This window comes from Stenella coeruleoalba, assembly GCF_951394435.1.
Source record: "Stenella coeruleoalba genome assembly, chromosome: 7".
NCBI lineage: Eukaryota > Metazoa > Chordata > Mammalia > Artiodactyla > Delphinidae > Stenella > Stenella coeruleoalba.
In genome coordinates, this window is record NC_137153.1 from 19,158,496 (window position 1) to 19,174,686 (window position 16,191).

Below are 16,191 nucleotides of genomic sequence, written 5' to 3' on the forward strand. Positions count from 1 at the left end.
TAAAGTTTCACCAAACACCATGCCTCTGAGTAAAGGGCCTTGTGGATCTAAATCCTTTGCCTTGAGGTTTAATGCATTAGAAATTCCAGTGGTAAGGATTTTTAGACCAGATTCTAGGTAACAGTATTTTCCATTTGTCACTGACTAGGTACCATGGGGAACATGTTTTAATACTGAACTAGACACTTTGCAGGTGTTATCTGATTTAATCCTCAGATTCCATACTTTAAGGTAGACATGATTTACTGTGCTTTTAGATGAGGAAACTGAGGCTCAGCAAGGTTCAGTGGCTGGCTCAGGGTCACAGCGTGGAAGTGGTACTGCCAGCATTCAAGGCCAGGTCAATGTGGTCCCCAATCCCACCATAACCATGTGGGGCCAGTAGTGCTTGCATCACTGCCGACTCCATCTGCACAGAGGGTCTACCTGTATTGAGTGGTGAGGTGATTACGGAGGAACTCAAATGCCAAGGAACTTGGAACCATAGATTTGAGTCCTATAGCTTAGTGATCACCAGGGATAGGTCGATGCTTGCCAGGCATTTCAGGCCTACTCCATGCTACCCATCCATCCATCCAGTCATTCATCTCATTCATCCATCCATCCGTCATCCATCCATCCATCCATAATCCATTCATCCATCCATTCATTCATGCATCCATCCATCCATCATCCATCCATGTATCCATTCATTCATCCATTCATTCATGCATCCATCCATCCATCATCCATCCATGTATCCATTCATTCATCCATCCATCCATCCAGCTAACCAACATGGGTTTTCATTCATTCAGAAAAACACTGCTATCAATCAGAAGCTATCCTTTCTGCCCCCCATCATCCAGTTCCTCTGAGCTCCCCTGACCTGCTCACAAAGGGATACTGCTACAGTAACCTAGGGCCAACGAAGGTCTGGTGAGGTCAGCCCACTGCCCCATGCAGGGGGCCTACAGAGCCGCGGGGGCTCTCAGTGGTGCATGACTTACTAATACCCTCCATTTATTTTCTGAGGCTGAGCGGTGATGAAGGAGAGACAGTACCTCTGTCAAGGTTGAGGGAAAGGAAGTCTCCTGCAAGTAGAACTGGGGCACGCACTGCAGGGTGATGGTGAGGACGACTCCAAGGCTGCCCAGGTGCACCCGTGCCGCCTGGAACACCTCTGCGTTGCTGGACTCCGAGCACAAGAGAATGGTCCCGTCGGCCGTCAGGAGGGTCAGCGCCACCACCTGGCAGTGGGAGAAGAGCCACATTTCAGAACCCCTAGACTTTGCGTGATGCCCTCACTTCCCCGTTTGTCCTTGGAAGTGAGGCCAGGTGTCTCCTAGTCCCAGAAGCCCACCGTCATCTGGTCACAGGGAACTTTCCCAGCTGGGTCTCCAGTCACAGCCTGAGGGAGCCTCAGTCTTGGGGGAGGGAGGAAGGGGAAATGGGGAGAAGGAGGCTGTGTCTGGGTGGCATTGGCCCTCAGCCGATGTGGTTCCGTGGGACCCCAGTGGCTTGTCCTCCCACCACTGCCTTGGTCATTCTGTGGACTTCACACTCGGGACGCAGCGAGCTTGTCCTCTGCCGGAAGAAGTCTAAGATGACACAGGCTCCAAAGAGCCCTGAGGCCCTGGGTACAGGGGGCTTGTGAAGGCAAAGGGAGGGTGTGTGTGCATCCGGGGGAGAGCCGGCCCTGCTGTCCCAACACGCAGCCCGGGGACCAGGGTCCCCTGCAGGCTCTCTCTGCCTGTTGCCCCCCTGGGCACCGACTCGAGTCCAGCTTCTCATTTGGGGACCTCTCACTTGCCTCAGGAACTAGATTCCCCTACTTGGCCACACACAACTGGAAACCTCTGGTCTCTGCAAAGAGTGGGCTGCGCAGTTGAAGACAGGCGGTTATCATCAGTATCCCTGCCCTTGGCCCCCATTTCCAGAGGAATCCTCTTGCATTGCCTGTGGAAGTACTTTTCCACACTCTGCTACCTGCTCGTTTGGATGCAAATTGCTTTCGACATGTGCAGTTGGCGCCTGGGTGCTCAGGGTGAGAGAACAGATACAGCTGAACTAATTCTAATTAACGAAAGAGGAGACATTGGCAGAAATGGGGCACGGTGGCCCTCTGTGGGAGTGAGGGTGTCAGAATGATTTTTATAAAAATCAGACTTTGGGGCTTCCCTGGTGGCGCAGTGGTTGAGAGTCCGCCTGCCGATGCAGGGGACACGGGTTCGTGCCCCGGTCTGGGAAGATCCCACATGCTGCGGAGCGGCTGGGCCCGTGAGCCATGGCCACTGAGCCTGCGCGTCTGGAGCCTGTGCTCCGCAACGGGAGAGGCCACAGCAGTGAGAGGCCCGCGTACCCCCCCAAAAAAAAAAAAAAAAAAATCAGACTTTGTCTGAGATCCAGGGCAAAGCATGAGAGCTGCCAGTGAAACACTGCAGCTGGGTCCAGTGACAATAAAGGTGGACAGTGGTTCACCAGCTGTGTGACCTTGGGCATGTGACTTAACCTCTCTGTTCCCTCATCTGTGAAATGAGGAGAATAACCAACTCAGAGAGAGTATGTGACGCACCCAGCTAACTGCCTGGGATACAGTGGATATTAAATATGCCAGTCCCCTCCCGTCTCCTGCGTGCAGGGGCCCATGCTGCTCAGCTGAGCCTCCTCAGGGAAGTGGCCAGTAAATCTCATGTGCATTTTGATTTCTGGCCACTCAGAATTCTTTTCCATACTCTGCTGATCATTTTGTAGAAACTGAGGCAACCAGCTTGACCTCAGCCCTGGAGAGCAGACTAGGACTGTGGCCAAATCTTGGGAGGGGTGGTTTATTATCCTTCAGCCCCAGTTACCACTGGGCTCTCCTGGACGGTGAACCCCGCTCTGAGAGGGTAACGACAAGTCTACGCAGGGCTCTGAGTGCCTGAGAATCAGGTGCCACAAAACCTACCTTGCTTTGCTTCGTGGTCGAATGCCCTGGGCCTTTCCCCTTCCCTGGCTCACGGCATCCCCTCAGGATGCCTCTCCCTTGCCTGGTGATTCTCTGAGGCTTTTGTGCTTGAAAGAGGGGGGAGGAAAAGGACAAGGGCCACCAGTGTGAGTGCATAAGGTTGATGAGAAAGCAAAGTGCGGATTTAAGGGACAGTAACTCTGAAGTGGCTCCCCCTCGTGGTGTGTGAGAAAACAAAGTGAATCCTTGGAAAGTGCTGTTGGTCATTTCCTTTCCACCCCATGCAGCTCTGGACTGGAGCACGTGGGACCAGCTCCCAGAAGCCACAGTCGGACAGCACCTGCCGGGGTGTCCGTCTTCCTTAGAACAGAGGAGCCGTGCTCCTGGCTGGCTGACTGGGGAACACGTGAGCCATCAGTGCGGTCACGATGCTGAAATTTCTTTGACAGTGTAGTGTGGGCTCTGGAAAGGGCCTTGTCCTACATACAAACCCATCACAAACATGTACTGAGCACTAACTGTGTACACTCAGCTAAGCACCTGCACGCACTGCTGTTGCGATCATCCCCATTCTCCAGGGGAGCAAACTGAGGCAGCCAGAGGGAAGAGACCTGTCCCCTCCCTGGTCACACAGACAGTAGTCAAAGCGCTGAGAGGCAAAAGCCAAACCCCAGCACTTAGCAGTGATGTTCCGATGGCCAGAGGCCACATGGCCCAGAGTGTAGGTGGACTTTGGCAGGGAGGCACGCGGTGAGTTACGGCCAGCATGAGGGTCTCTCTCTCTCCCCCGAGGGTGAGCGGCCAGCCTCCACGGGTACCCCCCAGCAGCCTGCTTCACGGAGCCATAGCCTGGCCTGTTAGAAGCTCCTCCTAAAACTGAAAGTTAAAGGAGTTTGCCCCCCAAAGGGGTGGCTCCTGACGCAGGCGTCGTGAACTGTCATCCAGCCCCCTGGCATTGACACATGCTGTCTCATTGAACACTCTCCCTGGGTTGAGGAGTATTCTCCCCAGGTGACAGCTGAAAACAGGGATGTCCAGAGGAGTTAAAAATCTGCCTACGTGCTGCACACAGCACACATCAGGCTTAGGTCTGGGGCGCAGGTCTGAGCCCCAAACTTGTGCCCCAAACTGGGCTCTCGTGAAGTTTAAGAAATGCTTTTTGGTGAAGGTCAGGTGCGGCTCCCAGGCCCGCCTGTGCTGGGCTCCTTCCTGGCTCCTCCCCGACTTGCTAATCTGGAAAGTCCCCTCGCTTTGCCTGGCTCCTGCCTAAGACCTTTCAATGGGGATGGACCACTTTGCTCTGCTTGCCCTTTTCCCCAGGGTGGCCAGGAGGCTCCTGAGAGGCAGGGCTGCGTCAACATGCACGAGGGCGCCTTCGTCACTTATGTCTGCTGGAAACGGATGAGGGTTAGGGGAGACGATGTTTCTGAAGGAGCCCTGCCGAGTCTCCGTCAGAGGCAAGACTGGGTGGGTTTGAGGCCCTCATGGAGCTGTGCCGACACTGCCCCGGACTACCTGCTTGTCCAGCAGCCACGGTGCAAGGGGTGAAAGGGGCTCCGTCCCAACCTCCCCTCTCCCTGGCAGTCAGTGGCGAAGCAGATAGACTCACCTGGGTGGCTAGGATGCCGTGCTTGATCCCCGTGTTGTGTGTTCCGGACCCGATGACGCCAGCTGCAGTCACGTCTGACACGGCTCCCAGGCTGCAGGGAGGGGGAGGGACGAAGGGACCAGTTAGGCTTCCTGTGACAATGCCCCCTAGGGTTTCGGTGGGAGGCCCCTCAGAGCAGAATAGTTGACCCATCTCCTGCCTGGGAATCTCATCCCCAACTTACCACATCTTAGATCGTCTGACTCAAGCCAGCCCTTGTCTGTGGGCCGCGTGGCCCGTCAGATGAGCTAGTGGGGATACGGCTCAGCTCCGAGGGGAGGCCTGCCTGCCTGCCTCGGGCTTTCTGCGGCCTAGAACATCCCTTTCCTCCGACCCCCATCTGCCAGCAATATCTTCTCCACCAACCACAGGCCAAACGCTCCTACTAAGACTTCTCCAGCCCCAGCCTGTTGAGGCCTGTAGAGTCCCCATGTCAGAACTGTACACACAGCCATCCCAGGATGGTAGGAGGACGCAGGAGAAGGAGACCACGTCACCCCCTGCTCAGAAACCTCCAGGGTCCCCCGGGGCCTCCAGGATCAAGCCCGCACCCCTCAGCCTGGTGTTCCAGGCCCTGGAACAAATAATAAGAGGGTGCTGTGTGCACGAGGACCAGATTCCCAAAGGGGAATAAGACGCCTCCACCGGCGTGGGCTCTGAGGACAGGAATTAGCAAGATGTGCTCAGGTCTCAGGGTCCAGGAAAGACGGTGGGTCAGGAGTTTTTCAGAAATCTTACTTCTCAGGAGCTTTCTCTGAGACATCCCAGCCCCGTCTGAAAGGAGAAAGGAACCAGTGTTTACAGAAGGCCCACTGGGAGCCAAGGAGATTGGAGCCTTGCACGCTACACGACAGCTTCACGATAGCCCAGTTGCCTTGGTTCACACTTGAGAAATGGGCCCGGCCGGCAGGGCAGGGATCGGACCCAACCTGGCCCTCAGCACAGACCCAGGGCCCCAGAGGCAGGAGGGCCCTGGCTTCCAAAGAGGCAGATTGACAAGGATGAGAAAATCTAGCCTCGTACCCTCCTGCAATGGGACCTGGGGCGGCCCTGGTGAAACAGGAAGAGGAGGAAAGGAACCGAAGCCTCTTCCTTCCTCTGCCCTCACCCTTGCGTCACTCTTACCTTTTTGTCCACATTAGTTGGGTGACTTGGTGATATCACCCCTTGTGAAAATACCAGAATGTTAAAAGAAGACCACAGAAATCCTGTCGCAGGGAATGCCCCAGCGTGTGGACAGGCAGATGCGCGAAGACGTTCATCACAGCGTCATGAACGATAGTGAAGAACTGAGGACGACCACGTGCCCATGACAGGGCAGGGGATGGTTCACCAACCTGCAGTAAGTCTACCCTTGTCCATGAAGCTCACAGAGACTAACGAGCAACACGGAAATGGGCTTGGGACCACGTTAAAAGAAAGAGCTGATCTAAGTGTCCATTGACAGATAAATGGATAAGGATGTGGTACGTATATACAATGGAATATTACTCAGCCATAAAAAAGAATGAAATAATGCCATTTGCAGCAACATGGATGGACCTCAAGATTATCATACTAAGTGAAGTAAGTCAGACAGAGAAAGACTAATACCATATGCTATCACTTATATGTGGAATCTAAAATACAACACAAATGAACTTATTTACAGACCACAAGTGGACTCACAGACATAGAAAACAAACTTACGGTTACCAAAGGGGAAAGAGAGGGATAAATTAGGAGTTTGGGATTAACAGATACACACTACTATATATAATATAGATAACCAACAAGGACCTACTGTATAGCACAGGAAACTATATTCAATATCGTGGAATAACCTATAATGGAAAAGAATCTGAAAAAGAATACACGCACACACATATATGAAACTGAATCACTTTCCTGTATACCTGAAACAAACACATCACTGTAAATCAACTATGCTTCAATAAAAATAAATAAATAAGTAAAAGAAATAAGCTGGACAAACGTGAGGCCCTCAGGGAGGAAGAACTAGGAAGGAAGGATTAGACTTTAGTCCCCCGAGGGGTGGAGAGAACAAGGGGAAAGGTCACTTCCAGAGTCTGTGGAGCGAGACAGAGCCAGGAAAATGAAGGGGGAACCGACACTTACTTAGTAATTACTATGCGGGGCACCTTTGACTCACGCAGGCCTCTGAGCGCCCCTATTTCACAGCCCCATTTTCTAGATGAGAACTCTGAGGCCCAGAAGGGTCAAGGAACTTGAGTGACAGCTGGTACGAGGTAGAAGCAGGATTGCACCCAGGCCTGCTTCTGGAGCTGGGGTCTTCACCAAGCTGCTGTCCTCCCTCTTAGGAATAGCGCCTGTGTCCTGCTCCCTCTGGCTCACCACACAGTGGAAGCTCCGGAGCTTTCCAGCTGCGTGACTTTGAGAAGCACCTTTGCCTCAAGACCCTGCTTTCTGCATCCTTAAATGGGGCCTTCCTCCCAGGGACGATGATAGGATGAGAGAGGGCATCAAGCCACCGGCATGCGGCCTGACACAGCTCTGTGCTTCCCCCCAAGCCCCCAGCCACTCCCGAGGTCCCCACAGCATCCTTGGAGCTGCAGACCTAGGTGGCCCCTGGGATACACAGGACAGGACATCCAAACTCCCTTTGAGAGGCAGATGAGCCCTGTGCAGGCAGGTACTTGAGGAGGACTGGGTCCCCAGGGAGGACAGAGATACATCATGAACAGGGCACAGAGATGCTCCAGGGCCCAGAAGCTAAAGCCTGTGATTAACAGAACGTATCTCCTGCTGGTCCTGGAGATGTGTCCGCTAGCTGCGTACAGACCCCTGCACACTCCCACACCTTCCCTCTCCTGGGCTTTCACTCACGCTGCTCTCTCTGCCTGAATCCCTTCTCTCCTCTCGTTTTTCTGGTTCACATCAGGTCATCCTTTAGGGCTCAACCAAGGGGCCCCTCCTGCAGGAAGCCTGCCCTGATTCCCATCCATTCACACATTCCCCTGCCTGCCAAGGCTGAACACGGGCCCCCAAGAACACCACGGTGCCCTGAACACTTCTCTGGCATTGAGCCTCTTGCTTTGTGTCACGCTTGTCACTTCGTGGGTTTGTCTCCCCGCCTTGCAGGGAGCTCCTTGTGAGTGGGTCTGGGTTTTATTCATCCTGGCCTCTTCTGGGCCTGAACAAAGCCTGCACTTGGTAGACACTCCATAAATGTTTGAGTTGCCATGACCCTTGGAGAGGCAGAAACAGAATGGTTTTCAGAGTGAAAAAGTATAGTGATGCCTCAGGGCCTGCAATGAGAAAGCTAGGTGAATGGACCACCCACACTTGAAGACCAACCACAGGCTTCTATGGTGGCAATTTCCAGCTGTGAAGAGATTGCTACCCCAATATCCAAAATAATTCTGTCACTTGTTTCTAGTGGTTGAAGCCCCACAGTTAGACATTCACTCCTTTGGCTGCATTCAGCCAAATTCATTTCCTATTTCAGTGGAAACCTCCTGATATTAAACTTGAGCATTCACTGATACCATGTTTGGAAGGAAAAACAAGTGAAGCCACATATAGGTAAACCAGGAAGCCCTGTGTCTCAATCAGCATATGCTCTTCTGCTTCTCTGAGTGCTTACTTTGTATATCTTTCGGTTTGGGTTCATATAGTTTTATTCCAAGTTTTAAGAAAGGCTTAATGCATGGTTTTCCCATCCCTGTACTAGACTTTTTTAAATGCTAGCCTGTTTCTTTCTACTCTCACACAATAGCCCCTGAACACAGAGGATGGGGAGATGGGTACTCTGTGGGGGAGGAACAGGGGTCCAGAGAAACAGGTGCATCCTAAGAAGTGCTTCTCTTTGGCTCCTGACAGATGCTTGAGTGTCCAGCCAAGGCCAGGGCAGGGATCAGGGGCCATCACTGGCCCACCTGGGAATCAGGGAGGTGGCTCTTACTTGGACAAGGCCAGGCCGTGCTTGTCCAGCTGTGGGTGCAGGTCAGCCAGGAGGATGCCGGCCTCCACGGTCACCTGCTTCTTCTCCATGTCCACCTGCAAGAGACCAGCAGAGATTGGGATGAGCTAGGCCGTCGCTCAGTCCTTGTCCTGCAGTCCCGCAGGGCTGTGAGTACAAGCGTGTCTCCCGCTGCAGGCAGCCAAAGGGGTGCAGACAGAGCCCTAGAGTGCTGGGGCTTTGGGACTACTCTGCGTAACCCTTCTTTTCCCAGGGGAAAGAAATAAGAAGCAGGGAAGAGAAGGGATTTGCCCAAGTCACTGCGGGACTGGGAGAACTGTGCTGTGTCCTGAGACCCACCGCCCCCAACCATGGCTGCCCCGGGGGCTGGGGGAGGAGAAGTCTCCCTCCATTTCACAGCGAGGAGACTCAAGTTCAGGGACTTGGAGTCACTTGCCCAAGGTCACACAAACATCGGTGGCGGAACGGAGATGAGAATCCCATCTGTGCGACTCCAAAACACGCGTTCCATTGACCCCGGGCGCAGAGCCTGGCAAAATCAATTACTGGAGCGCAGTCCTCACTAATTAGCGATCAGAGTTAATTTCTGCCATGACTGATGTCTTGACTGGAACATTTTCTACGGGGTGGTGACCGTCAGCCTGAGCAAATCAGGAAATAAATAGTAGAGAGAAACCCAGAACCTCTGCTAGCACGGCTGGAGGGGAGGGTACCTGGCAAAAATTACAGCTCGGGGGAGCTGGCCCCGTCAGGTCAGGTGAGAACAGGAGCCCTCCTAACGGGCGGCACGCCTGCCAGTACTCTCACTCCCAGGCAGGCACCTGAGGTGGTGGTGGTGGGGCCTGAATTCATGGCTGAATTGCATGGACAGTATCCCAGCACAGGGCTGATGTCAGACCCCTGAGTTTGCGGCCCGCTCAGCTGCTGATCGGCTGTGTGACCTTAGGCAAATCACTCTCCCTCTCTGATCTTCAGTTTCCCCATACGTAAAACAAGTTAAGTGCAAAGGCTTCTGGATTTGTCATTGTGAGTCCACCTCTGGGGGCCTGACTTGCCATTCTTGTTCTAGAGAAGTGGAGAGGAGGCTCTGGCCGGAGGGGAGGAAGGACATCCTCTCCGTGGCCACAAGGGGGCGCACAGACCAGACGAGAGGCCTGAGCAAGCCCAGGCAGGACCCCGGGGAGGGGCGATCACTGGGGACCAGGAATTGGGGGGTCACCTTGGGACTCAGAGGTGGGGAGGGGATAAGGCCCAAGGGAAAAGGCTAAGGAGTCTCCGCCTGGACTCTGAGACGGAGACCATGGCTGCCCGGCATGGGGCCCAGCAGCGGTGGGGAGCCCAGGGCTCCTGGTACCTTGAGGACGCGGTTCATCTTGCCCATGTGGATCATGAAGCCGTCGGTGCAGGCGATGTCTGAAGGTGAGTGGCCACCGCCCACCACCTTCACCCGCTTGTTCTGCTGCCTGGCCAGGGCCAGCACCTGCTGAGGCAACGCCTGCGTCAGCCCCGGCCCAGGCCTTTCCCTGTGAGGCCGTGGGGCCACCCAGGCTCTGGGCCCCCAGCCCCCCAAGGCCCTGCCTGGCTGGAGGCCGCTGTGCAGGCCACTCCGGGAAAGAGCCAGAGAGACGGGCCGGAGAGCGAGTGGGAGGGAGAACCAAGGAAGCACCCCAAAGTGGGGCTCCTGGGTGTGCTCCCCGAGGCAGCTGGCAAACCTGATCACATTCTTCTCCTGGGCAAAACCTTTCAAAGGCACCCGGCACCTTCAGAAGAAGGCCCGTCTCCTCGTGTTGGCCCACATGGGCCTCAGCTGCCTCCCAGGGTGGATGAAGGCTCCCGGGGGCAGGGGCGGTGGCTTAATTTGACACCGTAGCCCCCCCGTGTCTACCCCGGGCCTGACGGGAATAGGCCGTCTCTAGTGACCTTGAATGAATAAAGAAATGAATGCATGGTGTCACTCAAAGGAATCCATACTCTTTCACCCTTGTGTCTGGGCGTGGAACAGCAGTCTCAGGATTTATACCTCGAGGGGTTCCGGGGTCAAGGAAGATTGGGAAATGCCCCATAGCACTTGTCTTCCACGCCCACCCCCACGCGCGAAGCACGTTTAAGGCTGCAGGTTCTACTGAATGTCGATACAATGAAGACATCTGTTTAACACCATCTCCCTCGCACTCCCTTGACCACACAACTATTTTTATTTCCCCCCCCCGCCCCCCACCAACCCTAACAGCTCTCCAGGGAAACACAGGCCTGCAGTAGCCTCCTCCTATTTGTAATTCACAGTCGTGCAGGCTAGCATGGCTAGAAACAGCCTTCACACGCAGGACATCAGCACCCCTCCACCCTCTCCCCTCAGCTCAGAATGAAGCATATTGCCTCGGCATTCAAGGCCCTCAGATCTGTTCAAAGCCACTTTGCCTCCCAGCCTTCCTCTTCTGCCCTCCCCTTCCCCCATGCACCCTCCGGCAGCCATGTCTGACGACTCTCCAGGTGTCCTCCTCACCTTCCTTCACCTCACACTGCCCTTGCCCAGCTCCCTGTGGAGCTCCTGTGCATCCTCCAGGGCCCGGCTCAGCGACCACCTCCCTTCATTCTCATGCATGAGAGGTTGGGGGTTTTGAATCCTGGTTTGGATCCTGGCTCTGACACTTACTAATATGGGAAAATTACAAAGCCTCTCTGAGCCTCAGTTTGCTCATCTGGAAAATGGGGGTAATAATCACTACCTCACAGGGGGTTGTGGGGATGGATGAGACCACAGATATGAAGCAGTGGTGCTGATCACTCAGTGGTGACAGTGCCGTTCCCACCACTCTCCTCCAAGTGCCCTCACACACACCTGTGCACAGACTCACACCCATGCACACACACACAGCATGAATTTCTCCCTTCTCTGTTCTCTGCTGGTGCTCGTGAAACGTCTGCATCCTCTGGGGTTAGTCACATGCAGCCTGTCTTAGGGGCAAGTCTTTTAAGGGCAGAAGTCGGGTCATGTCCATTCATTCATTCATTCATTCACTCATTCAACAAATATTCAGTAAGTGCTTCCTGTGTACAGGTCACAGGGCTGGGTGCTGAGGATAAAATGGAAAAGAAGACAAGCATGGTCTTAAATCCTTATGAGGGAGAGAGACAAAAGCATGCAAATGTTCATGTCAATGAAATCAGCGCAGGTTTTGAACATGCAATGAAAGAAATAAGCAAGGAGCTGAGATACAGAAGATGGGGAAATACTCAGATAAGATGGTCTGGGAAGCCTCTGAGGAGGTGATTTACTTTGAGACCTAAAGGATGAAAAGGAGTCAGTCTCATTAAAAGTGATGGGACAGGCATCCCAGGCAGTGGGAACAGCAAGTACTAAGGTACGGAGGTAGCGAGCCAGGGAGAGAGGGACCTTAGGGAGGCCGGAGAGACAGGCCCAGAGGATGCATGGCCTTGGGGTCAGGAGTTGGGGTTTTATTCCACAAACAATGAAAGCTTCTGAAGAGCAAGGAAGTAGCCCAATTCAACTTAGATTTTAAGAAAATTACTTTTGCTGATTGTGGAAAGTGCATTTGAGGGAGGTAAGAACTGAAGCTGGGAGATCAGGGGTGAGGCCATCACAGGCCACGGCATGTGAGGAAGCGATGGTGGCCTGGGCTTAGTGACAACAGTGCCGGAGAGAGGGAGGTGGGTTCTAGAAACTTCTGAGGCAGGACTTGCTGAGGTCCGATAAGGGACAGTGACCTACTTCCTGGCTTCTAGTCTGAGCAATCCGTGGTTGGTATAGAGTCAGGGAAGACTACACGAGGACAGGTTGAAAGCAAACATCAAAAACATCATTTGGGGCATGTAAGTTTGTGATGTCTTTGATGAAAGAAGTCAAAACGAATCTGAAGCTCAGAGAAGAGACCTGAGCCGGAAATAAAAATCTGGCGGTCATGGGCAGACAGCACAAGTGGTCACGCAGCAGCAGCGTTCAGCTGCCGCCGACCCCGTGGAGCTGTCACCCCACCGGCAGTTCTGGGCTGGGGATGAGGGTCTTAGCTGGGAAGCCCACCTCCTCTCTGGGGCTGGCCTGGTCCGCAGGGCCCAGATGGAGCTGGAGGTCCAGCGGCTCGACCGCTGTGCGCCGTGCTGAGATGGACACTCACCTCTCTGATCTCCTCCACGGACGTGGGCTGGTAGTACATCTCCGGGTAACAGCCATAGGTCCTCGCCCAGTTTTGGAATTTGACTCCTTTGTACCCATGGACCTGTGATAGGACAAAACCCGGGTCACCACCAGTAAGTGGTCTAGGGCTGCCCTGACCCCCATCCCACTGTCCCAACATTGTAGAGATGGGAGGCTGGGGCCACGGCGCTGAGCCACTGGGAAGCTCAAACCCACAGTGGAAGCTCTAAAGCCGTGCAGCCACGTGCGGGCTTCCTGCTACGATCTCCCTTGACCCCCATGGTCAGCGCAGCAGATCACGCAGAAAACTCGGCCCCTCCTTCGGAGAAGGGGGCCTACATGAGATCAGGGGTGCAGCCCTGGGAGACAGCACAGCAGCGTTTCCTGGCCTGGAGGCCACAGCAGAGAGCCTTGGGGAAAAGACTCCCGTTTGTGGGATCCCCGCTGTGGGCTGGGCACTGTTCCGGGGTCCTCCACATGTCATATCTCTCCGCATGTCACACCTTATTTAGGCCTTACAATAAAGCCACGAAATAGGTAATATTACTCTCATTTTCAGGAGCAGAAACTGAGGCCCAGAGAGGTAGAGTAACCTCCCCGAGATCACAGAGCAACCAACGAAAGACACAGGAGTCCAACCCCGGCCTTCCTCTTCCATCCCTTCCCCAGCACCCCAGTGGCTCCCCAGAGCCGCGAGTCCATTCAAGAGCTTCCCCGTGGCCTCCCAGTAGCGCCACACCTGCCCTCATTTTGCCCCCCCAAGCCGGGTTCACAGGCCCAGCCTGGATGCGGACCGGCAGGGCTGAACGGCTGGCCACGTGGACCTACCATGGCTCCAGCGGTGGGTCAGTGGCCTTGGCGGACTCCGGACTCCTCGTGGAGCAGAGCACAGGGCAGCGGGGTGCGGAGGCCAGGCGGAGCGGGGGGCTGGAACCAGCAGCGCGGTGACGGTGACCGCGGGAGCTCAGGGCCGACTCTGCAGCTGCAGCACACAGAGGGGCTTGGGGCCCGGCAGAGGTGGATAAACAGTGTGACGACAGGCTCCACCCAGACAAACAGCAGTTTGGCCTGCCCCCTGCCCCGGGGCTCCTCTCAGGCCGCAGGGTGGGCAGGCAGCGTTTACAAGGCGGCTGCTCTCTTCCCGAAAGCTGTTGAGCTCTGACACCAAGTACAGCATTCTGGAGCCGGAGGACCCCCGGCCTCGAAACTGGGTCCTTAATGCCGCAGGTCAGGGGAGGCTGTGACATGGGGGCCCGCGTGTTAGTTCATTTGTCAGAGCTGGGGGAGGGATGCACCAGGCTGCCCATCGCTATAGGGAGACAGAACGGGATGCTGGTGGCTGTAGCACGGGGGCGCGGGGGACGGGGTATGGGGGGGGCGGACGAGTGACACTCGGACCAGGCAGTCTTCTAGCTGAGGTCTTCCTTCCCCAGGCCTTAAGGCAGGCAGACCTGGGTTCCTCTTCCATGCCTTGCGGGTTAACCTCTGTGAAGCTCGGTTTTCTCTCCAATAAAGTGGTGGCACTTTTGCCTAATCCTCTGGGTGGACATAAAGGTTAGAGCAGACGTCTGAGGAGCCCCGGGACACCATCAGCGCTGGAAAAGGTTTCAAGCTCTTGCATCTGCCCCCAGCGTTGAGCTTTCGGTGGCAGGCTCCTTGGGACGTCCCTGTCCACGTCACCACCCCTTGGCTCAGTGCCTGGCACCGCACCAGCCTCTGAGGCACGTTTGTGCAATGAACAGATTAATCAGTCACTGAGCATCTTGGCATTCGATCTCTCCAAGCCAAGAGCTGGGGTCTAGCGGGAAGCGTGAGCAACAGCTCCAGCGTTTTGGAGGCGAGGCCGGGCTGGAGGATCGGAGCTTGGGGTCAGATATACACAGAAGAAGTTCTGGAATGGGGGTTGGGGGACACCTGTGTCCCCCAAACGAGGATCTTCTCCAGCTGCCGGGTGCATATGTGTGTGCGTGTGTATGTGTGTGTGTGCGTGATCACACTCCCCAACTGCAAGGTTGTGTGCTGAGGGGGAGTGGTAGCCATGTGCTCCCCACAGGGAGATCCCAGCTAGTGGAGATGCTGTTGTTTATGATCGCTTAGCAGCAGCTCAACAGCAGAGAGGGAAGTCCCAGGTACGGGTGAGGAATCTGCAGAGCTCAGGGCCACAGAAAGGAGCCGATGTGGCACAAGAGCTGGGACCTGTGTTACGGGCTGAATCGTGTTCCCCCCACCAAGTTCCTAGGTTGAAGCCTTAACCCCCAGGACCTCAGAATGTGACTGTATTTGGAGATAGGATTTTTAGGGGTAAAGTTAAAATGAGGTCATTGGAATGGGCCCTGATCCAATATGACTGTGTCTAAATAAGAGATTAGGACACAGACACAAACGGAAGGCCAAGTGAGGACGCAGGGAGAAGGCGGCTGTCTACACGCCAAGGAGAGAGGCCTCAGGAGAAACCAACCCTGCGACTGCTTGGCCTTAGACTTCCACCCTCCAGAGCTGTGAGACCACGAGTGTCCGTTGTTGAAGCCACTCAGTCTGTGGTTCTCTGCTGTGGCTTCCTGCAAGCCCCTGTGCTAGGGTCTCCACCAAGGACTTCATGCGGGAGAAGAACAAGCCCTCTCGCCTCTGCGCTGCTTCCCTCGGGCTTCCCTGGTGGAAGTCAGGGCCAGGGTGCTCCAAGGCTGCCAGCTCCACCACCCGAGGGCACCTCCCCACAGACTCCCTGCCTGGGAGAGGCAGGCCTTGGTAGGGGTGCAGTGGGGAGGCCCAAGGGCTGAGGGGTCCCTCCTCCGAGTTGGAAGGGGGTCCAGGGGCTGTGGCCACCAGATGGGGTGGGGTACGCATCATGCCAGGAGGGCAAAGAGGCCCCTGGCAAGGAGGGGAGGGGACAGCCCGATGCCACCCCAAATAAATAGCTTGCTTCCCGCTCACCCTCAAGCCCTGTCCGACAGCTTCAGGCGAAATGTACCCCGTGCCCACCCACAGATGTTCCTCTGCAACTACAGAGGAAGCCAGTTTTTCTCCTTTGGGTGAATGCATTCTGAGGCAGGACATTCCAGAAGCTGGATGCCATGGGTGTCGGTGGGCCTGGACTGTGCCCCCAGCCTGCCTGCAGGCTCCCTTCCCTCCTCTGCTGAGATTTCCTGAAGCCTGGAGTCACCCAGCAGGCTTGCTTTCTTCACCCTGTGCTACCACCCTTGCATGGAACGCTTCCTCTCTCACCCCCAAGCCAGTCGTATCACTTTTATGAATCGCCTTTATGGAAAAAAAAAATAAAATGACATGAAAAGAAATATAAAGATCAGCAAAAATGATGTCTATCAGTTAATTGAATCTGCCTCGCCACCACCTCGTGGTTGAGGTCAATGGTATATTGCTCATTTCTTCTTGTCTGAAGGACTCAGCTTGTTCTATACTTGCTGAGTCTTAACTTTTTCAAACATTTGTTGGCAAGGGAAATTAATGTTACCATCTCGATGGCCGCTGAAGCTTCTTTTAAAAATCATTTCCCCTCCTGT

The 16,191-nt window shown here is 54.8% G+C and overlaps 2 protein-coding genes across 3 annotated transcripts in view; both read right to left on the reverse strand.

Moving 5' to 3' along the window:
* LOC307188586 (L-gulonolactone oxidase) overlaps positions 1-12,978 on the reverse strand; it is a 28,669-nt gene extending 15,691 nt beyond the window's left edge. For both annotated transcript variants that reach the window (XM_079925906.1, XM_079925905.1), the window contains exons 1-5: positions 12,654-12,978; positions 9,875-10,000; positions 8,503-8,597; positions 4,539-4,629; positions 1,044-1,229 (exon numbers count right to left, since the gene is read on the reverse strand). In XM_079925906.1, the coding sequence (XP_079782032.1) occupies positions 1,044-1,229; positions 4,539-4,629; positions 8,503-8,597; positions 9,875-10,000; positions 12,654-12,833 (678 nt within the window). In that variant the 5' untranslated portion in view covers positions 12,834-12,978. The remainder of the gene's footprint in view (positions 1-1,043; positions 1,230-4,538; positions 4,630-8,502; positions 8,598-9,874; positions 10,001-12,653) is intronic.
* A 500-nt stretch (positions 12,979-13,478) lies between these two features.
* Positions 13,479-16,191, reverse strand: part of EPHX2 (epoxide hydrolase 2) — a 66,581-nt gene continuing 63,868 nt past the window's right edge. Inside the window, exon 18 of the mRNA XM_079925902.1 lies at positions 13,479-13,673. Within this exon, the coding sequence (XP_079782028.1) occupies positions 13,638-13,673 (36 nt within the window). The 3' untranslated portion in view covers positions 13,479-13,637. The remainder of the gene's footprint in view (positions 13,674-16,191) is intronic.